The sequence below is a fragment of the Macaca nemestrina genome, chromosome 13 (assembly GCF_043159975.1).
Source record: "Macaca nemestrina isolate mMacNem1 chromosome 13, mMacNem.hap1, whole genome shotgun sequence".
NCBI lineage: Eukaryota > Metazoa > Chordata > Mammalia > Primates > Cercopithecidae > Macaca > Macaca nemestrina.
This window is the reverse complement of record NC_092137.1, coordinates 110088308-110115407: the sequence shown is the minus strand read 5'-3', so window position 1 is coordinate 110115407 and position 27100 is coordinate 110088308. Positions and strand designations below refer to the sequence as shown.

Below are 27100 nucleotides of genomic sequence, written 5' to 3'. Positions count from 1 at the left end.
CATTTCAGGATTGTTATATCTTCTTGGAGAATTGATCCCTTTATTTCATAATAGTCATCTCTGGTAACTTTCCTTGATGTAAAGCCGACTCTGTCTGAAATTAATATCACCACTTCCATTATCCAAAATAAGTGTTGGCCGGGTGCGGTGGCTCATGCCTGTAATCTCAGCACTTTAGGAGGCCAAGGCGGGATGATCACCTGAGGTCAGGAGTTCAACACCGGCCTGGCCAACATGGTGAAATCCCATCTGTACAAAAATAGGAAAAAAAAAAAACCCAATTACCCAGGCATGATGACAAATGCCTGTAATCCCAGCTACTCAGGAGGCTGAGGGAGAATCACTTGAACCTAGGAGGCAGAGGTTGCAGTGAGATGAGATCAGGCCATTGCACACAAAAAAATTAGCGTTAACATTTGTATCTTTTTCCATCCCTTTACTGTTGATCTATATGTATGTCTTTATATCTAAAGTGGATTTCTTATAGACAATATATAGTTTGGTGCATTTGGACTGACACTGAAAGTAATGATATACAGTTGAATTAACATCTACCATATTTGTTACTATTTTCTATTTGTTGCCCTTGTTTTTTGTTTTTGTCTTTCACTCTTTTTTTTTTCCTTGTGGTCTTAATTGGGCATTTTCTATGATTTATTTTCTTCCCTTTTTTAGCATATCAGTTTTTTTTTTTTTTTTAAAGTGGCTGCCTTGGAATTTGCAATATAAATTTACAAGTAACCCAAGTCCACTTTCAAACGACACTACACTGGTTTCTTGATAATGCAAGCACACTATAATAACAAAATAATCCTAATTCCTAATTGCTCTCTCCCATCCCTCCATCCCTTGGGCATCACTGCTCTCCTTCATTTCACTTATATTTAAGTGTGTGTATATGACATATACATAAGCATGTAATATACTGTCGCTATTATGAATGAACTGTTATGTTAGATCTATTAATAAAAATGAAAGATTTTCTACTACCTTCACTATTTCTTCTTTGATGCTTTTTGTTTTTCTATTTATTTTTTTAAACAGACAAGGTCTTGCTCTGTTGCCCAGACTGGAGTGGAGTAGCATCATTATAACTCACCGCAGCCTTGAACGGGATCCTGGGTTCAAGAAGTGACCCGTCTCAGCCTCTCAAAAGTAGCTGGCACTATAGGTGTCGGCCACTACGTTTGGCTTTTTTTTTTAAATGAGACAGAGTCTCACTACGATGCCCAGGCTGGTCTAAATTAAGCGGCCTCCAGCTGTTCTCCCATCTTTGCCTCCCAGAGTGTTAGGATGACAGGTGTGAGCCCCTGTAAACAGACTGTGCTCTTCCTTTCCTTATGTACAGCTGAGTTACTGACCTCCACTATTTTCTCTAAAGAACTTTGAACATTTTTTGCACGGCAGGTCTACCGGCAACAAATTTTGCAATTTTTGCCGGAGAAGGTCTTTACTTTTTCTTCACTTTTGAAAGATAATTTCACAGAGTATAGACTTCTAGGTTAATGGAATTTTTTTCCTCTCAATAGTTTCAATACTTCACTCCATTTCTTGCTTTCATGGTTTTTGAGGGGAAGTTGAATATAATTCTTATCTTTGATCCTCCATAGGGAAGGAGATTACTCTAGTTTCTTTGCTTTTTAATCTTTGATTCACCATAGTTTGAATATTTTATGCCCAAGTAGAGTTTATTTTTGTTTTGTTTTTGTGGTCCTCGTTTTTACATTTATCCTTCTTGGTGTTTCTTGAGCTCCCTGGATCTATGGTTTGGTGTCTGGCATTAATCTGAGGAAATTCAGCTATTACTGTTACAAATATTTCTTCTGTTCCTCTTTCTTCCCCCTTGTATTACCGTTATGCATATTTTCTGCCTCTGTGGAAGTCCCATAGTGCTTGGATACTCTGTTCTTTTTTGCTTTTCAGTTCTGGAGGTTGGAATTGGGTATTTCCCTTTCCCCCAGGTCAGAAGGCTCTGATAAAATCCCACCAGGTGAGTCTCTAGTTAACTAGCTTCTCTGGAAGGTAGACCTAGTGAAGAGTGCACCTGCATATTGAAAAATGATTCCTATTCTCTTTCCCCTGTAGTAAGTATGAAGGGATTTTTCTGTGATGTTTACTTCGCGAACCTGGTTGAACTTCTGATGATACAACTCACAAAAGCATGAGACCCATATGCACAGGCCTCCTGGAGGTTTTAACTCTCAGACGTGGCCGCACCTCACTGCAGCAATTTGTCAATTCCAGTTCAGGTTTTCCAATCCCAGTGTGGGTTCCTTGGAGCATTGTGCTCCAGTGTATGGTGATTCATCTGCTTTACCTGTCCAGCCAATCTACGGACAGTGGCTTGCCTGTGACCTCAGGTCTCGTGCAGGTTTAAGAAGAACTGCTGATTTTTCAGTTTGCTCAGCTTTTTACCTGTGAGGAGGGAGTGACAATTCTCAAGATTATCAAGTATGGAACCTGAAATTCCCCAACTCCATTATAGTAAAAAGTGTCTTCCCTTCCTCTGGCTCAAGAATTAAAATATTTTCATTCTTTGACACGTTGTAATTTGATTCCCTAAATATTTATAATTATAGATTTAAAAACTCGGTCTTCTGTTGTATCAGACATCTAGACGGGCACTTTCCAACAGAATTATGAGAGTCCTGTTATAGAACTTGAAACCTTCCTTGTAGCCTCATATAAACAGGTACAATTAATTTTACTAGTATATTTTTAACTTGAAATGCTCATACTATACTTTCAATAAGAAATACAAATAGGCCAGGTGAGGTGGCTCACATCTGTAATCCCAGCACTTTGGGAGGCCGAGGCGGGTGGATCACGAGATCAGGAGATCGAGACCATCCTGGCTAACACGGTGAAACCCCGTCTCTACTAAAAATACAAAAAATTAGCCAGGCGTGGCAGAGGGCAGCTACTTGGGAGGCTGAGGCAGGAGAACGGCATGAACCTGGGAGGCGGAGATTGCAGTGAGCCGAGATCGCGCCACTGCACTCTAGCCTGGGCAACAGAACGAAACTCCGTCTCAAAAAAAAAAAAAAAAAAAAAAATACAAATACAATATTTTCTGTTTTTTATATTAACTGGCATGTCTTTCACGCAGCAAGTCCACTTCAGACCGGGCGCACTTTATGTGCTCAGCCGTCTCATGTGGTGAGTGACAGAGACCACCCTGCATGTGTGTGCACTTTTTACTGCCTTTTTCTTGACCACAGATTCTACCTCCTGTTTGTCTGTGTATGCATTGATGATTTGCTGAGTATTACACATTGTAGGTAACATGTTGAGCACACTCAGGATCCCTAACCTTCCTCTGAAGCTTTCCAGCTCTTGTTTTAGCAAGTAGCACAGGCACTGCTGGGTCATCGTGACATGGGCAGGCTTGGATTGATTCGCTGCTGGTGTGGATCTGTGGAGAGCTCCCATCCTGCACCCACTTTTGAAGGCAAAAACTCGACTACTGGACTAGTGGTCAATTCTGAGGCACCCAGCATGTTCAGGAGGCAGCGTCGGGGAGCGTGTCCCTTACCTGGAGGGGTGTAGGCGTCCATGGAGGTCTGCACGACCAGGGACCTGCGTTTGGAAGGCATAGGCACCGGCCATCTTCTGCTCTTTGGGTTTGGCCAGAGCCGCCTGGATAACTTCCGTGTGGATGTCTGAAACGGAGACAGCTCACTCAGTGCTCAGCTGAGGTCCCAGAGGCCAAGCTGCACCCTCCTCTCTGTCCCCGCAGCCCGGTTCATCCATCCGATACTCACCAACAGATGGGTGGGTGAGGAAAGAAAATCAGTGTTTACAATCCCAGTAAAGACATTAAAATTTATTTACAGACTTTTATTTATTCATTTTATGACTGTAGAATCCATATCCAAAAGCAAACACTGGCTCTAAACTGCGCTGAGATTTTTCTTTTTAGGGTGAATGGCCCTTGATCTTTGGAGATTCTTTTAGGTCACACGTTTGAGCCTCCAAATCCTTTCACTGTACCGCTGAGAGGCGTGTACACGCCTCACACCCAAAACTCACACAGCCACGGTCGCAGCTCAGCTCGACACCAGCCATGGGCCAGGACTGTGTTGGCTATGGATATGGTTTGGCTGTGTCCCCACCCAAATCTCAACTTGAATTCTACATCCCAGAATCCCCATGTATTGTGGGAGGGACCTAGGGAGAGGTAATTGAATCACTGGGGCCCATCTTTCCTGTGCTATTCTTGTGATAGTGAATAAGTCTCATGAGATCTGATGGTTTATCAGGGGTTTCCGCTTTTGCTTCTACCTCGTTTTCTCTTGCTGCTGACATGTAAGAAGTGCCTTTCGCCTCCCACCATGATTCTGAGGCCTCCGCAGACATGCGGAACTGCAAGGCCAACTAAATCTTTTTCTTCCCAGTTTCGGGTATGTCTTTATCAGCAGCATGAAAATGGACTAAAACAACCCATTTTGTGGGTGAAGACATTTTGTGGCTATTAACCCATTACATTAATTCCACACATTCACTGAATGCCTTCTCTGTAAGTCCCTACGGGCTGGGGTCGCAGCGGTGATAAGGCAGACAGTCTCATGGCATCTCACACTGGCCACTTCTTAAGGGAGGAGACAGGTGATAGATGGGGTAGGGAATTAAAGCAGAGACAGATGCAGTGGCAACTCCAAACTGTGAAGCTAGGGAAGAACCTTCTTAACACAAAATCAGAACAACAGGAATGAACCATACTGGCTGTCAAGACGAGAATCTTTGAGACACAGGGAAAAGCCCGCTCAAAGGCCCTAAACTGTCAGTGAGAACGGTGTTAGCAGAATAAAAACACCATCACAACCAAAAATGGCCAGCGTGAGTGAAGACGGGTTGGGGCAGTTTTCTCTGAAGCTGTGAGAATGAGCCCACTGAAAGGGAATCGGACGTGGCTTTCTGGCTTAAACCCCCCAGACGCTGCCACCTGAGACAGGACCCAGACCCACAACATCACACCCACAGGCAGCTCATCACACTGCTTGGTCTTGGTCAGCCTTTGTACACACTACTCTCCCTAACTAGATATAGAGCCTGGTCATCTGGCCACTATTTCTAATTCCCAGGTCATAAACCACTGTGTGACTGACTTGGCTCATGGCCAAAAACTGAAGGGATCAATGAGGTGACAGTCCACTCACTTGCACAAATCGCTTTTTGTTTTGCATATTCTCCGTTTTAAACTTTTTGAATGTAATTTCAAAGACACAGAAAATCTGCAAGACCAGCGTAGTGAATTCCCACATAACTTACCAGGCTCAACTTAGGCCCAGCTGCTCCTATCTTACATCACACTGCTTTCCTCCCTCCCCCATGAATTTTCTAAGTCAAATGAAAATAAATTTCAGATACTATGTCCCTCCATACCTAAATGTTAGAATGTATTTCCTAAACACAAGGATATGCTCTCACATTCATTTTCCTCAAGATCGGGAAATTTAACTGTCATATACAAAGTTCACTTTCAAATGCTGTCAACTGTCTCCATAATTTTCTTACTTTGTCTTCCTCTTTTTCAATCCAATCCAGGATCATGAATTGATTTGTCATGTGATTTTTACCCGTCCAGCATCCAAGTTTCTCAGGTTTTGTGTTTCTTGAAATTGGAAATGTGAAAGAATACAGGTCAGTTATGTATCTTCCAGACTAGACTCAAGAGTATGCATTTTAGCAGGGACACCGCAAGTCTGTCCTGTGTGACAATGTTAACATCAGCAACTCAGTGAAGGTGGTGCTTAAGTTCCTTCAAAGCAAAGACGCTACTTCTCACGTTGAAATTAAGATTTGGGAGGAGGCACCACGACCTTATGTGCATATATATTCTGTTTTCCATGAATTCTTCACTACTAGTTTTATCATCCACTGATTTCCTGTCATTCCTTCTAAATCATTAGATCTGCCATATTCACTGAAAAATATTTATTTCATCTTTCAGCATTCATTTATATATGTTCATATGTACTCATGGAGTCTGGCTTGGTAGGTTATAATTCACAGTTAAAATGGTTTGTTTTGTTGCTCAACTGGTTCCAGATCTGATACCCGATTCCCCAGCCCTTGGACCAGGGCTCCTTCTAGTGAAGAACGGTGTTTGGAAGCTAAGACCGGGCACCGGGTGCCGCTGGGCGTTGCCGGCAAGCAGAACACACAACACGCATGTACACGCATGTACACCCACACCCATCCACAGGCACTTCTGTCCCTGTCTACATCTGTCAGGAGCCGCCAGCTTATACTGGTATAAGGTCCCACATAGACATTCGGCATTTGTGAGGATCTGGCACCGTGACTCACTTCTACAGATTTAACATGTTTATGTATAAATTACAATGGCTCAACTATATGAAAACTGATAGCAGTAATGGATCAATTCCCTCATTTCTCACTTGGGCCACACTTCCTGTTTCTGCAAGAACATATCGCTTGGCTAGAAGACACGATGTTGACATTGAAAGGAAAAAGGACCTTGTATAAGAATAATGCAAAGAATTCTTCTCAAAGGCCACTGGGACACACACTGTGTTGCTGATCAGCTGTCCACCGGCACAGCAGCGAGAAAGATAGAGCTCCACGCGTGAGCAGTCACGGCTCCCGTGACCCATACAAAGACCCCCAGGGTGACGACAGGCCAACCAGCAGCCTCGGAATGGACACTTCCTTCCCGAAATAGCTTCCTGAGAGACAACAAACAGTGATAATTGCAGACATTTCTATGACTGGGAAGCAAGAAACCCTCCCAGTCCTGTTCCTTCTACACCATCCAGAACAGGCGTACACCCGGTGTAGAAAGCTCCCAAGGCCTGAACATCATTCAAATCTACTTCAGACTGACCTAATCTCTGCAGTGCAGTCCTACAAACAGACTTTCCAAAAGTTACCAAACCACTACCTCAAACCTCATGCTTTCTCTGCTTCGAAAGAGGACATGCGGCTCGGTTTATACGGCCACCGGAACACACACAGGGTATTATCTTATTGCCCTTCAGTGCCAAGTAGAATCATGTGGTCTCTCACGGTAAAAGCAAAACCACATCCACCACAACCCAGCTTTTCACGTTGCAGGGGGTTTTACAGCCTCTTTCTATGTCGTCTTCCTTTTTGCCCCAAACTGGATATTCTTTTTAATTTCTCCTTATTTCCTGAATATAATTTGATCAATACAATTAAAGTGCTTGTGTTAGAAGTAACTTTACTTAAAAAGAATTGAAAGAACTACATCAAAATATTAGGAGTAGCCATTTCAGGATGACAAGAGAACAATATATTGTTTTTATTCATTCTTTTCAACATTTGCAAAGTTTTTTGCCTTGAATGTAGTCACTTTTGCAATCAGAGGTTACAGTGCTTGATGGAATGAGGCCATGAAGCACACACACCACCGAGTTTCTGACACAGAGCAATCTATGAGGAAGGATAGAGACACAGGGAAGGTTCATCTTAAAGCAATGCAGGTGGTTTTTTTCATAAAGGCAAAAGACATTTTTAAAAGTCTTTGCACCATACACAAGTCTGCTAAATTTGGTCAAAAAACAGAGAAAACAGTAACAGAAGAACACTTTAGCCCAGAAGGAGACCAGCACACCCAGCTCGAAGCCACTCCAGATGAGGACGGAGAGTGGTTTCCTCACAGCTCACCCGTAGGATCGGGTAATACGAGCAGGAGGGAAACGTGGGGACCACAAAGACGTCAGACTGTGGACTGCACAGCAAAAGACAGCAACACAAACTAGCAGAGTAATTAAAAACTATTGTGAAAACATGTCCACATTCTATTTTAACCTGAAATCGGTGGCACGGTGACACTTCAAAACATCTATAAACAGCACCCCTGAAGATTCTGTCAGACTCTACACTGAACAATGTTAAGACGAGGAACAATAACAGGATAGCCTCCCCACATTGTATGGTGGAGTCTTCTCAGCACAGACCCTTAGAGCATGCTAACCCCTCCATGTGCTAAGTTGTTGCTGTGTTTAATAATTCCCGTCCAACTCAAAATATCCAAGGCAGAAAGCAGCATCCAACCACGAACACCTAAAAGAACGATTAAGTGGGCAGCACTTTATGGACAGACTTTTCCCAACGTGACACCTGGAGGGGACAAGAAGGCAACGCATGCCACGATGGCCCCCCTGTTCCACTCGCTGCTCCTCCTGCATCCTCAGCACAGCCAGGTGCTTTGCTAGTGCCCTGCTGCAGAGAAAACACCGCAATGCAGCTACTGGGGAGGTCTTCTCCTATGACATCCAGCTTAAAAGCTTAAAAGGCAGCATGTCCACTGGCCAGTGGCCCAAATCCCACACGTGAGGGGAGAGATCCGAACACCGGACACAGGGAGCAGGATGGACCCATCTCCCATGAGAGCCAATGCCAGCGGGTCACAGGGAGTCCTGGCCAGTCTGAGGCCTGGGTGCGAGGAAGGGGGCAGTGTTGGATGAGCACACAGTGCTGGAAAGGGTATGAGCTGAGAACAAAGACGTTTACAAAGCTCTGCATAAAATCCAGATCATTCTGAGAAGAGCTCAGAAGATGAAGAACTTTTAGGAAAATATAACATGGGTAAACAGGTTGCTATAAAACAAATATTCCCTTGAAAACACAACATCCTTTTCACAAAATGAGCCACTAGATGAAAGCCAGCACCTGTGCAGCATCAGAAATCCATGAAAGCATCTGACCAAGTGCCCTCCAAAGCCTTAATTACAAATGCCCTGAATACAGTTTTACCCAGCCACGTCAACGAGACATCAGATGAGAGGTCATGGACTGGAAACCATGAGAAACGGAAACATCCGGGGTAAAGGTACCAAGCAGGATTGCAGAGGAGTCAACAGACATGTATGCGGACAGCACGAGAGTGACAAGATTCGCTGGTCATGCTGGACACACAGACAGTGTCACGGACTCCAGCAAATGCCTGAAATGCAAATGCTTAAAAAGATAGGAGAAAATCATCTGGAAGCTCAGCAGTTAAGACAGAGAGCAGTGACTTTCTAGTATTTCTAAGTATCTTTGAGGATAAGCATCGAAAATGGTCAAGGATGTTTCTAGCTACGGAGAGGCCGAGAAGTAAAGGCTTGCAATTTCACGTAAAGAGAAAATGATTTTAGCCCTGGTGCGGTGCCTCAAGCCTGTAATCCCAGCACTTTGGGAGGCTGAGGGAGGCGGATCACAAGGGTCAGGAGATCGGGACCAACCTGGCTAACATGGTGAAACCCGGTCTCTACTAAAAATGCCAAAAATTAGTCAGGCATGGTGGCGGGTGCCTGTAGTCCCAGCTACTCAGGAGGCTGAGGCAGGAGAATGGTGTCAACCCAGGAGGCGGAGCTTGTAGTGAGCCGAGATCAGGCCACTGCACTCCAGCCTGGGTGACACAGCCAGACTCCACCTCAAAAAAATAAAGATACTGATTTTAGCTTGGGATCCTAAAGCAGCATTAATGTCTTATCACAACAGAGACAAAAAGCAGGTGCATAAATACTGAGTGAGAAGGGGATGAGGGAACGAAATGGGTACTGCTGGACTCGGGGCTGTTGGGGCAGACACAGCAAGGGGGCTCCATGGAGACCAGTGGCCTGCAGCTGTCTCAGGCAGGGAGGGCTCTTGCTGGAGAAGCTCCTACAAAGCTGTCAGGGCTGGGGGTGAGCTGCTGCTGCCATGCAACACAGGGGCCAGAAACTCCAGCAGAAGCAAGACCTGCTAGAGCGTGTGTGCACGGCCCTGGGACTAAGAAGTGAAACCACTGTCCCGACATGCCTCTGCCACACTTCACCAACACAACTGAACAGAATTTGCAGGACTCAGATCCATGGTTTCTGAAGAAGGTAATAAAGGGTGAATGTGGAGCTGAGAGGCAATAAGTTGATAGAGGTGCATTTGGTGACCCCAAAAGAGGCAGATCTTTCTCCTCTTTTCTCTCTGCTGTGGCTGTTTATGGCTCATTCCCTTTAGGCCTTTAAGAACCCAAAAGCATCCATCTATTAAGAGAAGGGATTATTCAGGATCAGCTTCATGCAGCATTGAATAGATCACTATTGTGAGTAAAGAATTTGTTGGTACTTCTTACATTTATAGCGTTAGGTAAATTGGTTAACTAAAATACATTTATTTAACGACATTTCTTAAAGTACTAAAAATGGCAATAAACTACGTAGTATGTCACACGATGTTGGAGAAATAAAAAATACCGTCTCTGGCAAGAGTTTATTAAAAGTTCAACATCACAGTACACACATTACGTAGCCATTCCGTATGTTTCCATCTTCTGCAAGCACCCCTTCCTAAAATAATGAAAATGAAACATTCGTTTTTCTTTCCGTTTAATTCTGCAAGCTGCGATTCCGTCTCGCTGACAGGAGGCTTCGAGGGACTGGCAACACCCCACGTTCCTGCATTCCAGGGAAACAGAAGAATAACTGGATTAAGAGTCCAGGCTTTGGCATCAGAATCCCAGCTCTGCCACTTACTCACACTGAGTAAGTTCTCAAATCCCTCGAAGCCTCCTCCTTGCATCGTCTGTAAAATGGGAGCAATACTGGAGAGCTGCCCTGAGAGTCACATATGACGAAATATACAAAGCAAACTACTAGGTCCTGGGCACACAGCCACACTCAGTGATGGCTGCTTTTATAAATACCTTGAAGCAACGGATTTGTTGCCAATTTCCAAACCTAAAAAGCCCGAAAGGATTAGACTGTTGACACATCCCACCTCATCCTCCGGTGCGGACAACACAGATTCCTAGAGCGGCAGGACCACGGAGCACACATGTCCTGGAGCCGCCTGGGATTTAAACACACCCATTTCACACAAAACTGCTGTCATAACTTGCTAAAATCTCTTTGGGCAAGCATAATTTCTCCAGTGTGTCCTGGGAGCTAGAAATCCCTCCTTCACACAAAAAGGAAAGAAGTCCCACCCTGTAAAAAGACAGCTCTGAGAAGACTATGCCTTATTAAACACAGCTACTTTCCTTTCCCATGACATTCTCAATGTTGCAGATCTCAGGCCTCAGCAGTAAGTTGGTTTTACTGGATGCTGTATTTACATTTTTTGGTGTTGTGGGGAGGGAGAAGGGGCAAGGTAGGGACAATGAAACCCAGCGACCGTTATTCCCAGCTAGACATTGAGATTGACATGTAGAAGAGGACCTGGTATGGCCTGGCGCCTGCTGTGGGCCTCATGGCTTGAGAGCAAGCCTCTCACTCTCCACCCCCTGCTCCCTGACAGACAGAGGGAGGGGTCCCCTCGGAGATTTTTCTTCAGATTGGGAAGGAACATGAGCATGAGGACAGAGGGACAGGGGAAAGGATGGAGGACGATCATCCACCTACAAAGTCGGGGTCTTACTGCAAACTTTATAGACAACCATGTCATTTAAGCATTCCACGAGCACTGTCATCCTCGTTTCACAGATGACAGCCTCAGCAAGTCCCAGACGCCTGCCAAAGGGCTAGACTGCTGGCAACAAAGTCATAATGCATAACCACCTGGCCCAGCGGTGCCAGCCCACCCCTGACTATGGGAGACGCTTCAGACTCCCCAGCAGGGAGAATGTCACAGCCCTGCTGAAGGGGGAGGACGACAACTAGAAGAAACCAACGTCCACGTCACTTCCAGGATCTGAACAGTCACACTGGACCACCCCTAGGTGAGAAGTGGACGGTCTATCTCGGATGCCAGGCCACAGGGAGTGGTTACAACCACGTACCACGTACCACGTGCCACGTGCCCTTCGGCATCAGAAAGTGCTTTTTAGGAAACAAAACTGCTAAGGCATTGAAGATGGAATCGCTTTGACAGCAGAAAGAAGTGGGCTAATCTCAGTCAACACAAAAGCTCATGCAGTCCAGAGTCCTAAACCCCAGGAGGAGCCCATCTCTGTAATCAGAGCTTCACGGTCACTGCGTGTTCATGCCAGAGCCAGAGGCGTGCAGTGAACGGGGGCCAACAGAGCCTCCACTTTCCACAACACATCAAGCATTATCTTCCTGTTTTAGAAGCACACACTCCCTCACCCCGAGTCTGACTTTAAGTCTTTACAGAATCATTTAAGCAGCTGCGTAGTAGCTACAGCTTTACTGCTCAGTTGCCTTTTTACGTCAAAACTCCCAAGAGTCAAAGTAATCCAAGAGGCTCCTCAGCCAGTCTGTCTGCAGCGTGAGAAAGCAAAACTCAGAGGTGGCAGTGAGCGGTCAGGCCACCTGTGCCCACGCCAGGAAACCCAAGGGATATAGGAATGTAAATTCTGCAGTGTTGGCAGATGTGGAGCAAAGGAAACCCTTGCACGCCATTGGTGGGAGTGCAAAGCAGCACAGCTGTGAAATAGTATGGAGCATCTTCCAAAACTAGAAACAGGACTCTGTGATCCATCAGTCCCACGTCTGGGTAAATATCCAAAGGAATATTGAACCATTAATGGAGAGATGCCTGCATGCTCACGTCCACCACAGCGCTATTGACAGTCACTTAGACATGAAATTGACCTACACACCTGTCAGTGGATGAACAGATAGAGACATTGTGGTGTATGGACACAAGGCGTACAATTCACCTTAAAGAATGAAATTCTGTCATTTGCAAAAACATGGATCAACCTGGAAGATATTTTGCTAAGTGAAATAAACCAGGCACAGAAATACAAATACTGCATGATCCACTTATATGTGCCAAACTTTTCCTTTAAAAAGTAGCATTTGTAGAAAGAGTGGAATAGGGATTAGCAGGAACTGGGATTGGGGAAATGGGGAAATGCTAGTCAATTCTGGAGACCGAATGTACAGCGTGGTAACTACAATTAGTCACAACATACCATCTGCCTGAAATTCAGTTAACAATGTAACATCTGCCTGAAACTGGGTAAGAGAGTGGATCTTCTGTATTCTCACCACACACACAAATTAACTACAAGGTGAGGGAATGTGTTATCAATAGCTTGAACTGGGAGATGAAAAAAAAACCCTGAAACCCTTTCCCTCCTCCTAAAAACTATTTGAAGATTTTGAACATTGGTCTGTGTGGAAAAAATTCTGTTTTTCTTCCAGTGAGTCTCTTAAAGAAAAATAAATAAAGCGTGTTAAAGTACAGTCACCCTCAGTGTCTGTGGGAGCGGGTTCCAAGGGTCAGAATCCCAAAGTCTGCGATGCTCAAGTCCGCGATAGAAAATGGCGCAGCATTTGCATAGAATCCACGTGTGCTCTCCCGTGTACTTACAATCTCTACATTACTCGTAATAACGCAAACAATGTGAGTGCTGTGTTGTACTATCTTGTTTAGAAAATAATGAAAATTGCAAACTCTACTTATGTTCAGAACAGGTTAGGACATTCTTTTCCTTCTGAATATTTTCACTTTGAGTTTGGCTGAATCCAGGGCTATAGAATCCATGAACATGGAAGGCCAACTCTGCATCTCGGAAATTTTTAACATTCAGCAGGTGGGGGAAGGAATACAGGCTCTCCCCTCCCACATCCCTCAGTACTTCCTGGTCCTTCTGCTGTCTCAGCTGCTTCTCTTTTGACCAACTTCACAATCTTCATCAGCAACGGGGCAGCTCTGGACACGGAGAAGCAGACATCCTTCACTTGCAAACTGTGTTTGCCGTGCCAGTGAGCTCAAGACCGTGTCTTCTTCCAGACACTCACCCGAGGAATCCGAACCGTATGTGGTGAGGATCAGTCCTGCCACACACAGAAATCTCTTGGACGCAGTGAAGCTGAACAAGTGGCCAGGTCTCCTCTGACGCACACGAGGCCATGTGGAGAAGCGTCCGGTAACGTTACGGCACCTGGCTGGTTCCACCATAAAGATGGGACGTAGAGCAAGAATTTCTTGAAGCAACATTCATACGTTTGGAGTTGAAACGCAAGCGCCAAAAACACTAGCTATTTTGGAATAGGTTGGGACAGGGAAAACATCTGTCATGAGATTGAAAACAAATTTTTCTTGAGACAAGCCTGCCTCTGTCACCTGTGCTGGAGTGCAGTGGTGTGATCATAGCTCACCGCAGCCTTGACCTCCCTGGGGCCAAGTGATCCTCCCACCTCAGCCTTCTAGGTAGCTGGGAACACAGGCAGGCACTATGGCACCCGGCCGACTATGTAGTTTTTGCAGACATGGGGTCTCGCTGTGTTGCCCAGGCTGGCCTCAACCTCCTGGGCCCAAGTGATCCTCCCTCCCGGGCTTCCCAAAGTGCTGGGATTACAGGCATGAGCCACCAAATCCAGCCCCTGTCATGAGAGTTATAAACACAGTACTTGAATTTTTTCCAACCTCTTGCTATCCAGCGAGCTTCCCCGGCTGTGGCGAGGGTGATGTTACTGCTGTTGTGTCTTCACGAAGGGCGGGGCAGCAGATGACAGGCACACGCCGTACCCAGGGAACGACTCGGCTCCAACAGGAGATGCCTCAGCTGAAGGAAGTCCTCAGAGCCCCTCGAATCTCCACACCTGAGAGAACCGATCTCACTCACAGTCAGCAGTTCGTGCCACAGAAGCAGGCGCCAGTAGAGACACTTGCCTCTCCTCTGGGGTCCCGGCTGAGAGACCCCACACCAGGACGTGTAGAACAGCGGAGAGTCACGCTTTCTTCTTTCTCCCTGCTGCCCTAGGGTCTCTCTCAGAGGGCACGTCAGAGATGCACCTCTGTCAAGGGATGACTGACTTCCCTTTCATTTGTCTGAAATGAAGTTTCTGCCCGTTCCTTCTCAGCAAATACAATTTTTCAATGAAGAAGTCAGCTCACCCCAAGACTCTGGGCTCAAGCATGTCCCGACCTCCATCCCTGAGTACAAAATCTCCTCTCACCTCCAGGGTACCTTGGAAAGAGCCAGGACCCCACTCACTGCTCCCCAGTAACACCCCCAGCCTGAAAAAAGCATCTGCAGTGTGGGCAAATTAAGGAGGCAATGTGCATTTGTTGAGTCCTGCCAGCTAATTATAGATAAAACACGCTTTTTGAGAGCTGTGAATGTTACTTATCTGCAATGCTGGCATTTCTCACCAATGTCCCTCTGTGCCGCAGAGCACTGCTGACTTCTGCGAACAACTTCTGCTTTCCTTGAGGAATTCTCAACCACCAGTTTTCATGCAAGGCACTGACTCTGAAAACTTTAGCACTGTTAATATTTTTTACCCTTTTTCAGACTTTGAAAATGGGCTGCTTAATGAGAACAGCACGGCTAAACCCCTCGACGGCCACACGGCTGAGGTTCACCGCACACGATGCTGATTGACTCCCTGTCAGCATCGCAGGTGCGACCCCTCGATGGCCGCATGGCTGAGGTTCGCCACACGTGGCACGTGTTGGCATCACAGGCCTGACAGCAGCATTCACACTGTCACCTCCTCTCTCTGTGGATTGCTGGGCTGCATCAGTGTTTTCACGCTGATATAAAGAACTGCCCAAGACTCTGTAATTTATAAAGGCAGAGGTTTCAGTCACAGTTCCACATGGCTGGGGAGACCTCAGGAAACTTATGATCATGGCAGAAGGTGAAGGGGAAGCAAAGGCACGTCTTACACGGTGGCAGGCGAGAGGGAAGTGTGCAAGGGGGAGGAGTCCTACACTTAACGAAAAACCAGATCTCGTGAGAACTCCTCACAATCGCGAGGACGGCAAAGGGGAATCCGCTCCCAGGATCCAATCACCTCCCAAGGTTTTGCCCTTGGCATGTGGGGTTATGGAAATTACAATTCGAGATGAGATTGTGGTGGGGACACAGAGCCAAACCATATCATGGGCTTTACTGACACCTTTTAAAGGAACTCTGAAATGTCCAGTTATCATCTGCCAAATTGCTGACTTTATCATAGAGTGAGCATGGATATACTAAGCCCCTCGAACCTGTGAGTAGTCGAGGTGCTGACTAGGACTTATCTCCAGTAACCTGGCCCTGCCACACTGGGACCGGGGAAGTGGCCCCAACCCTAAGCCACCCAGCTCTCACTCAGGTGGATTCCGAAGGCAGACAGGGCCATTGAGAGCAAGTTCAGACTCAGGGAATAAAACTAGGGACCCCTCAAGCAAGTGCGGACTCCTGCTAGCCTTCACAGGAGATGTGGGTTCAGCCAGGCACTCCCTCCATCTGTACATGCCGGGGACCCCTGCAGGCAACATGCACCTGCTTCCCTGACAACCGCCTCCCTGCTCATGAACATCTGGGGCAAAGGTGGGCTCACAGCCAACACCTGCCCATCTCAGGAGCAGGGCCCACGACTGCTTCTGTGTTCTCGTCCTGAGACCTGTGGCCACCAGCCCTTGGCTGCTCCGTCAGACATTATACGGTACTACTTCACAGCAGGTCCCGTGACCCCACAAATCCAGGATGGATGAAGAGAAAGTGACTGCTGCTTAGCAATCACATAAATACTGTAGCTTTCACTTGGGCCTTGTTTGGTAACACCGTATGTGCCTAGGCTGTACGTGAGAATCTCCAAATGCCGTAGAAATTATCCTGAACTTCGTTTCCCAGTTCATTCATTCATCCCCCAAATATTTAATACCTACTGTGTGCCATGCAACGCACAGAGTACATAAAACAGAAATCCTACACAAAACAGAGAAAGCGCACAGAGAACACAGACATAATATCACCAAACGTTTGCTGCATAAAAGATTTACAAAGTTATATTTTAACTTAAAACTTTTTAAAAGCTGGAAATAAAGGGATGCTTAATTCAATGACTCCAGTGATTTTCTTTAATCACCATATCTGGGTAAGCAATGGAAAACAAAACGGGACAGGCTAGGTACCTTCAGGACAGGAATGATTGCGCTGTCTCCTGCCACAGATTTCAGGCTTCAGAAGATGCTAAGATCTTTCTATCATCCTTAAAGCTGTATTTTTTCTCTGACAATCTTGCTTTCTGAAATAATGGCTCAGTCCCGAAAAGACTTACGGTTAATTTAAGACGTCTGAGGTTTTCTTTTGGAGAGTGGAGGGGGCAAACGACCTACCAGAAGATGTATGTAATAAGCTTAAGTTATTCCAGAGAAGTTCGTGCACACGTTACGACTTTCTCTGAGGCCAGTGAGCTGCGGGCATCCCTCCAGGAAACACTGAGGCTTCCTGTGCACTAACTCAGATCGCGTCAAAAATACCGAGTTGCAGGGAGGAAAGCAGAGATGATTCCTGGTGCAACATGTAAATGTGATAAGATTTTGAAGGTTTCACTAGCTATTTAAATAACAATGTTGATAGTACAAACTTTGATTTGTGGAAACATCCTTTCTAAAAGATCTTGCCCAACGTTTATTAAGTGGCAATGATTAAGAATATTCTTCATTTAGAAGTCAAATAAAGTAGAATGTATGCAATCCTATACTCACTGATATATTACGAGAAGTAGAACTTGTCAAGATCTCTGCTTTGCAACACCAACTCTTAATAAAAGAAACGTCTGTCTATGTAAGCACCTGCGTATTCAAGGATTTTTATTATAACATGTTTATGAAGAGACATGTGTTGGTACCATACATCCCAATGACCGAGGGAAGATGAGAATATCTTAGAGCGAATGGGGGGGAAGGGGGATTTCTTTCATTTAAAATGAAAAAAAAAAAAAAAGGTCAATAATCAAAGTGCAAAACCACTTGAAGAACGTGATCCTATTACAAGGTAACTTGTAGAACAAAGCAGTCCAGAGAGGCAAAAGGACTGACAAAGAGAAACACGAGTGAGTGAAATTAAATTTAATTCAATACATAGGCACCGCAGTATCCTTTCACTCAGGAATATGCGTTACGCACCGACTGCGGGCCAGGCAATGTCAGGTATGTGGCAATATCAGAACACAAAACATAAAACCTCTGTACCCTCGTGGCACTTCAATTCCCAGCCAGGTACGCTGGCTCACGCCTGTAATCCCAGCACTTTGGGAGGCGGAGGTGGGAGGACCACTTGAGGCCGGGAGTTTAAGACCAGCCTGGGCAACAGAGTGAAACTCCATTTCTACAAAAAACAAAATTAATTAATTGGGTGTGACAGCATGCACCTGTAGTCTTAGCGACTCAGGAGGCTGAGGTGGGAGGATTGCTTGAGCCTGGGAGTTCGAGGTTGCACTGAGCTCTGATTGTACCACTGTACTCCAGCCTGGGCGATGGAGACCCTGTCTCAGAAACTTTCAAATTCCCACATAATTTTTACAACACCAATATACCATGCAACCATCTCCCTGATAAGCTCAATTATTTACTGGTCAAGGCACAAAATGTGAAGATATTATGAGGCACACGCAGGAACTAAACCTGCATGAATTTTTATCTTTTGCTAAAATGAGATTTGAGTGAACTAAATAAAACCACCATGAGTGTTCAAAGGAAAGTAATTGTCAACTGAACTGACACAAAAATTAAAATTTATGAATTGCAGCCAAAATCATGATGGGAACTAAGCTTATAGCACGAAAGGCTCATATTTGAAAAAAGTAAGGTCTCAGGTCCATAATCTAAGCTGCCATCTTCAACTCAAAACCAGTAAAAGTACATCACAATGAGCACAAATAAAAGAAACTGAAAACAGAAAGGAGAAAACTCTAGTCACACCAAAAGCCTACGTATAAAAATTCCCAAGGAATCTACAACAGTCAGTCCTAGATCTAATAACTGAGTTCAGCCAAGTCACAGCACACAATCAAATCTTACTCTACATACGGGCAAATTAGTATTTGGGACCTAAATTTTAAAAACCACACACTCACAGTAGCTATATAAAAATCGCGTAGGTATAAATCTAACAAAGCACACAGAGGATGTGTATGAAGAAAACCACAAAACGCTAAAGAAAGAAAAGAGCTACATCACCTGAGCCACAAGTCCAAGGAGAATCGGCAACATGGTCAAGACGCCAATTCTCTCCACATTGACCAATAAACTTAACGTAATTCCAGCAAAAATCCCAGAAGGACACTGACCTGCAGACGTAAAATTCCAACATAAATCCCGCCAGGACTTTCTGTAGATAAGGCAAGCTAAAAGTTACATGAAAGGGAAAGAAACAGAGGACAATAAACATTCCAATTAAAAAAATTGGCAAAGGTCAGACAGACACTTCAACGAAGTGGATGGACGTAAGCACTAGGAAACGAACAGAACTGCCCACAAAAGAGTGGCAGTGCTACTATACATAAATTTAAAAAACAAAATAAAACTGCAAGGGAGAAACAAATGGAACCAGGGGCTACAAAGATTATCTTATAGTTGGCAGAAAACCATGGAAGCGTTCCTTGCATCTTTCTCTGAGAGCGCCACCTGACCACCCAGGAGACATCGCTGGCAGACCCAGAACCGGTGGACACTAACCACAGCTTCCACGCTGAGAGGAAGGAGTCATTTGAAGAACATCCAGAAACATTCCTTCGGCTCTTACCATTCTGCTGTGCGAACTACCGAGTTAAGTTTGATGGCCTCTATATGAACACCGAGGTCCGCATTTATAATCCACTTTTTAAATCTTTCAGGACAGGACAATCCTCCTTTATCCCCTACCGTTTTCATCACATTTCTATACATACCTGAAAAACTCTGCCACCTACATCAGATGTTTTGTCTAAACACGTTACTGTGACTTACCCTAAATTTACAACCGTTCATTTCAATTCCAAGTCCAAAGACTCATTTCCACAGTAATTATTTGACTCAGAAATTAAATTCCAGCTTCCTCATCACACTTAAAATCAACTGCTTTCAACTTCTGGGTTAGAAATACAACTGATCTAATTCTGTAAACACAGGATTTCATGGAAATACTCTCTCTTCATCTCACGACACGTGCGGGTGTCACTTGCAGTCTTCAATCCAACTCCCTGCCACCCAGAGCATGAAAGAGCAGCAAAGAATATTTATCCCCATCTCCTTGGGCCGGAGACCCACAGCATATCAATCACTGTCAAATCACTATGGCGCAAAAATCAGTTCCAACGCCCCATGGAGAATAAAGGCCGTGCTGGAAGCTGAGGCCGGCCACCCGCTGATACCCTGGCTACCACGGAACTATTCCAGGCACGAACCACCTGCAAGTCCTGGGGGACAAAGCCAGCATGCAATGTTGCCATCAGACCTGTGAGTAGGATCCCTGGCATGGCCACATTAGCCTGGGAGAGTGAGGACGGGACTCGGAAGCTGCAGGGTGACCGTGTTGAGAAGTACCCACGGGCTCCGTGACCAAGTCACAAGTAAAAAGATGAGACGCTTCCTGTGTTCCCATGTTGTGTCACTTTATCACTAAAAATTTAGTGCCCCTTCCTTTTTCCTAAGAAACCACAAGGCCTGAGTAACAAGTGACCACTAATCTGGTTCTTTTCAGCCTCAACAGAAGGCAACAGCTGCATAAACCAAATCACTAGAACATCACACTTTATGGCTACATCACAGCTTTTATTGCATGTCAAACCCCTCAGCTCCAAGCGGCACTGACCCCAAATTGGACTCAAAGAGAACAGGTGAGCTCTTCAATCTCCATTTCTCAACACTCAAAGCCTTTTCTGTATGAGCTCATGTGACTCTCAGTGCTAGGTTCGTTCGTTCATTCATTCATTTAGCAAAACTGCCGTGAACCCGCGGGATCCCCACCCTGCCCTCCGAGGGATACTGTTCTGCTGGGACCTGTGTCCACACCCACATAATTGCAGCCCAGCACCCTTCCCGGAACCGTGCACACCTCCCCAAAAGAAAACTGTACAGAGAACGGCAACACGTCCAGTCATGCTCGGAGGAGCAATTTCAATCGCTGATGTTTTAAGGCAACAGACTGATAACTGGCACCTCATCAATACAGAGTTACTAACTTTCCAGCAGTGTCTCTAGTCCCTCTACAAGGATATACAGATATATATGCAGGAGCTATCTTAGGAGTTAAAAAGACGCTGTTCAGGGAAACAGGAGAAAGCAAAACGTTTGAGGAACGGTGGGGGGAACGTCCACCTTCTACTGCCACAATTTGTGTTTCAGTGATCAAGCCAAGGTTCTCGACCTTTCCAATCTATTAACCCCCTGCCTGAGGCTCTGGGCTGAACCCCAGCTGCACTTCCTGGCAATAAACAACCTGCCCAACTGTGATTCCTGTGTGCACCTGGCACCAGTGGAGATGGAGCCACCTGCCCAGCTGTGCTTCCTGTGGGTGCCCCTGACGACACAGGAGATGGGGACCACCTGCCCAGCTATATTCCCTCTGGGTGCACCTGAGACTAGTAGGATCCTGCAGCATGTGCCTATACTGACAGCTGCTGCATCACCTCCTGCTGTAAAAGCCCCCTTTCAGAGGTAACAGGACAATGGGGCAGGTTTTTTTCCTGGAGAAGTAAAGAACCTGAGAAATCCAGAGATTTGAGAAATCCAGGGGATTACCAACACAAGTGACAAAGAAAAGGAGGCTGTGATATCTACACGACATGACATTTGGCAACACGAGAGTGTACTGGTATTCCCAGAACCACCTCACACTGCATGGCATTGACATGTTTCCCATGCTTGTTACCTTCGGACGACACATTCAGGTAACCTTGACTTGCTAGGTTGCAGGTGGAGAGAGACTCCTGGAGACCACCAGGTGGAGCCAAGCCTCCATTATCTCCTGCTTGCAGCACTTCTGCATGAAGCTAACGCCTCCAAATATGCGTAAGATTTACGAACAGCAGACAAGCTCCATGACATCTTCTGAGAGGGAAGCTGTGCCATGTCAGGGGTTGAGACAGCAGCAGCAAAGGAGATCAGCATGAGTACTGGGGAGACGCAGCCAGGAAATCTCGGTGTGTGTAGCCCTGGGGTCTGAGGCCTCCAACTGTCCATGTGGCTCCCACAGCTCAAGTCCAGCGTGTGGTCATGACCCAGGGCAGGGCCACTCACAGAGCACAGTTCATCTCAAATATGATGGGGGTGCTGAATGATCCACCAACATACCGGAAGAGAATCGCCAGAACTCACGTGCAGAAGGCATGGATCAGACCACTCCCAGCAATACACACGCCCTCACCACCCTGCAGCTGCCTCCTCCCGCCCCCACACACAGCAGCCTCCTGGGACAACATCCTACTTGCCGGCCACAGCCTGGAGCCCCCAAAGCATGGAGGGGTTTAGCGAGCCACACAACATTCCCCCTTCACACCTGGGAAGTCAGCCCCTCACTGAAGTGGGTCCTGTACCCGCCAGCTGTGCATGATCAGAGGTGTGAAGTCATGGACCTGGTCACCCGCTGTGCACGATCAGAGGTGTGTAAGGTTCCAGACCTGGTCACCCACTATGCACAATCAGAGGTGTGAGGTGATGGACCTGGCCACCCACTGTGTACGAATAGAGGTGTGTGTGATTAGCGACCTGGTCACCAGCTCTACACAATCAGAGCCATGCGAGGTTACAGACCTGGTCACCAGCTACACCCAATCAGAAGCTTTTGAGGTTAGGGACCTTGTCACCTGCTGTGTCCAATCAGAGCCAGGCAAGGTTACAGACCTAGTCACCAGCGGCGCCCAATCAGAAATTTTCGAGGTTCCGAACCTGGTCACCCACTGTGCGGGAACAGAGGTGTGCGAGGTTAGGGTCCATGTGCGTGGTGATGGACCTGGTCACCAGCCAAGACACTTGACATTTCCAGGGTCATCCCGGCTTCCTTCAAAACTTGAAAAGTCTTTAGATATTTCCCAAAAGCTCATCCATCTTTGAAAATGATATGCGTGTGCACAGGTGATACCGATGACTGAAGATTGAAGGTTAGAGCATTCCAACCCTCTGCCCATGTCCCATTCCATCTGCGAAAACTTGAGCATAAACATCCCCCTCTCTGAAGCTCCCTGAATCCCGTGGCAGGCCTGGGACTCAGGTCCAGTGTCCTGTCAGTTACACTGAACAAAATGTAATTCAACACTGGCCATGTGCCCTATGCTTTAAACGTCTAAAAACCACATAGAAACCTCCCAAAGAACTACAATCTATGAAAGCTTTCATGGCTAGTATTTTAGGAAGACGGACCAGTCTTGATCTAAATCAAAGCTGACACTGCCCAAATTAACTCTGACCCCAGCTTCGTGCAAAGACAGCCATCGCCTGGCCATCGGTGTGACCAGCAGCCTGGGCACAGACAGGACCAGCTCCGGTCCATCCCTGCACCTTAAGTGGGCTTCTGAGCTGCTGTCCATGACCAGTGATGGTGACACCCAGAGCAGCTTTCCAGGAAAGCAGTAAACCTTTCAGGTCCTCACCTCACGAGGATGGCCATGTATAAATCAACCGCCTTTGTTACTGCCCTGCCATTCCCAAAGAGGGAGTGGGTTAAACTTCTTCCTCCTCCACATGCCCAACAAAAGGCACACCTGCCCCAGCACGAGGCTCATCTACTTATTCCCGAGAAACTCACACAACCCACAGAGGCCGTGCACAATCAGAGGCCGCAATCAGAGACTGAGTACAATTGGAGATCACACACAATCAGAGGCTGCACAGACACCACACACAATCAGAGACCACACACAGAGGCCACGCAGAGGCCAGAGGCCACAATCAGAGACCACACAAAATCAGAGGCTGCACAGACAACACAATCAGAGGCTGTGCATAATCACAGGCCACGCACAATCTCTGCAACCTCATCAGAAACTGTTTCTGACCATTCACCTGAGGCCACCAAGTTTAAATGAGAGGCCCAGGCTTTAAAAGACACAAGGAGTTCTCTGAAGGCAGACTCCGTGCATTCCACTATCAGCACCATTTGTGCCTGTCACTGTCAGGAAGAACCACAACCACGTCTCGGTGCCCTTGCAGTGCAGGGCGCTGCGTTTCTCCCCCTTTCCAAGCCCGCCGCAGCTCCTGGCGACCCAGGGCCTCTGCTCAGCCAGGCGCCCCCAAGGCCTTCCTCCCTCACCTCACAGGGGAGCTGTTGCAGCCGGGCTTTCTGGCTCATCACTACAATTCAATCACTTACACCCTCATTCCAGGCTGAAGGTCTCTTCTGAAAATATCCAAATCTTACCCACGTCAGGCTCCATCTTTTCCCTAGAGCTGCTCCCCCCATGCAGAGCAGCAACTCTGGTGCCCGTGCAGCCGGGGCCTGGGGGCAGATCCGTGGGTTCAGAGTGCCCAGCCCCTCAGCCCCTCTGTGAGTCCCCTTACTCCCTGCTCCCTGGCATTAATGCCCTCCATCCTCAATTTCCTGATAGGCAAAAGGGGGTTAATTTTAAGAGTGCTAACCGAATTGGATCACTTAACACCACGTCCGGCCCAGAACACCCTTTGATCAATGACAGGTATTGCTGCGCTGTTACCACTGCGCTGCTTCCGGTTTTCCTGTGAGCCCTTTAGGCTCTTTGCCGTAAAGACCACTCAATGGTCCTGTCCAAGCCTGTCTGTGGCAGATGGACAGGCGAGTGGCCGATGCACACGTGTGATGCTGAATGGGATCGTTCAAAGCTGGCCCCGCGTATTTTGGTCAACGTAAGGAAAACGCCGCCCGTGCTTGCTTGCTGTCGCCCTGCGGTATCCAGTAGCAGACGCTTAAAGGCAACTGCGCCACACCTACCTTCTTGGAAGGAGACGGCAAGACCAGATTGGCTGGAGCTGGGAAGTTGTGCGCTACAGATCAGGGCTGCGTGACCCAGGGAAGGCATCACTCGAACTACCTGCTGGAGGGCGGCCAGTCCGACCCGACCGTCCACCTCCAGGGTCAGCCACGGGGCTCCTCTTGATGCGTCATCCTGATCACCCCTCACAGAGCAAATGAGCCTTTGACTTCAGCCTGTCCTAGGTACAATACCGACTCCCACCTCCCACGTCCTGAACCAGCCTGTCCCGGGGATTGCTGTGGACATAGAGGAGCAGGCCCAAGACATCTAGTGGCATTTCCTGGCAAGGACACTCACGATGCTTGACAGTAAAACTCAGGGTCAACTGGTTTTTCGGACAGACTGGAATTTACTTGTGGCACGCATGGCTTCTGATTGACCCAGGGATGGGCAAGGAGGCTGACGGAAAACCCATTGTGACTGCGCCAGGCATTCCTGCACACAACGACATCTTCAGACTCGGGCGGCGTCCTAGTCTTACAATCAAATCGAAGCCCACAGAAACGAGGGAGCTTGTCCAAGACCTGCAAAAAGTATGTGGACAGCTGGCATTCAACTAAGTCCTTCCCTGGATCCATCCATGCTGCTCCCGGCCCCTACTCCCACCACCCCGCTATAGCCCCCGATAGACACAGCAGGTCTGAACATCCGGCACCCCAAAAGCAGAGTAGGGAGCAGAGTCGGCTTCCGCAGGGGGAACTCACATGCAGCCCACTCCCCTTCTTGCCGAATGCCTGGGGACTCTATGCGCTAAGGTCTGCAGATGTGGCCTCACTCTGCGCCAGGAGATCCAGGTGGCAGGCAGCGTTTTGGAGAGTGCGCCTCTAGACAGGAGAGAGGCATCTGACAGGGCTCGTCGGCTGATCCATGAGACACAAGACACCTGAGAGAAGGGCCGACAAACCCCACAAAGTCGCTGCCCACTCTTCGGACAGGTCTTGCTGCAGACTGTGGTTCTCGTCAGGCGCGAGGAAGTTTCCCAGGGCAGGAGCTCTCCTTGCACAGCAAAAGCGGCACAGGTGATGCAGCAGGGCGTACTTCAGCCCAGGGCTCAGGAACCACGGGGTGCAGCGCGGCCTGCAGAAAACCAGACACATCAGAAGCGAAACTCCCACCTTTTACATTCAGTGACATTGAACGTAGCGAGTTATCTGTAGCAATGATCCTCCTGGGGGACCCGTACAGCATGCATGACCACCAACACTGACCACGAGTACTTCCTAGATCCTGGGGGCTACCCCACTTTACATGCACGGTTCCATTCACAAATCTATGTGGGGCAGTTGTTAGCCCCAGCTTAGAGATGAGAAAAACGCTGCTGGAAAAGTTAAGTGAGAAAATCAGACTTCAGCACACCTGCCATCTCCAAGCCCCCTACTACTGTATGTCCTAGGGTCTCAAGGTTGGGTGTGCGGCATTTTAAGTGACTAACCATAGGTGGTTTTCTTCTCTTCTACACTTGTTTAGCCTGTACGCGCAGGTACATGCTCTGCTGCAGGTGCACTGTCGTATGTGGACCAGCAACGCTCTTTTCTGCTTCGGGTTCTCGTCACTGCCTTCCGGAAAGCTCTCGCCTGCTTTACAGCCATGCCAGGTAGCCCTGGTCAGCTGCACAGTCAAATTCCTGCAGTGTCAGAGCTAAGTGCTGGCTGAGACTTTAACAGCGAAGACAGCGGAGTAATGGGGATAAACTGAACAAAACTATATTGTAACGCAGATGTAGGTCTAGAAGCAAAAGAAGCTGACACCCCTAAGAGATCAGGCGACTGCGTCTCACTATGATGTTAATAGCAGCTTGCTGTTTCCAGTGCCTCCCTGTGCCAGGGTTTCCAGTCAGCGTTTGTGTTTAACTGCTCCTGGGCTACCTGATCAAACCTCTGCAGAGATCAGGCATATCTAAATTGACCCGGTATTTGACCATAGCAAAGTCATTAGCCTTCGAGATGCATTTGAAACATCAACTTGCGTTCTTCAAGAGGTTTAAGACACACATAAGTCTTTCTTGCCATGCTCAACACACACAGCCGGCTGTTTCTGAAGTCAGTGTTTCTGGAACAAAAGCCTTGGCCTGCCCCAGTGAACATTCACAATGAGCACACTGTCGCAAGGCTGCTTGGCCAACCAGCAGGGGGCAGGAGAGAGCCACAGGGGCCACGTGGGGTCTCTGCAAACCCCTCTCACTCCCTCAATCGAGGGCGGTGCCTCCTGCCAATCCAGCGGCTTCCTCCAAGGGGAAGAGGCCTCTTCAGCTGCCACCGCACTGATTTCAGGCGGCTCAGCCAATGGGGCAACAGATTCAACAGAGTTCCATGTTGTTAAAGGAAAACTTGTGTTACCAGGCAACCTTAGGGTCAGATTCAACGAAATATAACCAACAACCTTGCTTCCAAAACAACATGCTACTAGTGTCTTATCCTTCAATGCTGCTTAAACACGGAAAAGTATGAGGAAAAAAGAACATGGCACTTACTTCTTAAAAAATAACCCCTCTTCCAGGTTCATTTTACCCATATCATAAAGACTTAGAACTGTGGATT

The 27100-nt window shown here is 47.1% G+C and overlaps 1 protein-coding gene across 5 annotated transcripts in view; it reads right to left on the bottom strand.

Annotated features, from left to right (window-relative positions):
• Nucleotides 1-24566, bottom strand: part of LOC139357949 (disco-interacting protein 2 homolog C-like) — a 50139-nt gene extending 25573 nt beyond the window's left edge. For 3 of the 5 annotated variants that reach the window (XM_071077149.1, XM_071077150.1, XM_071077151.1), the window contains exon 1: nucleotides 3536-3987. In XM_071077149.1, the coding sequence (XP_070933250.1) occupies nucleotides 3536-3596 (61 nt within the window). In that variant the 5' untranslated portion in view covers nucleotides 3597-3987. Of the gene's footprint in view, nucleotides 1-2317; nucleotides 2416-3535; nucleotides 3988-24192 lie in introns of those variants that run through there. The other 2 variants (XR_011612033.1, XR_011612034.1) reach the window with 2 other exon arrangements.
• Nucleotides 24567-27100: the final 2534 nt, after the last annotated feature.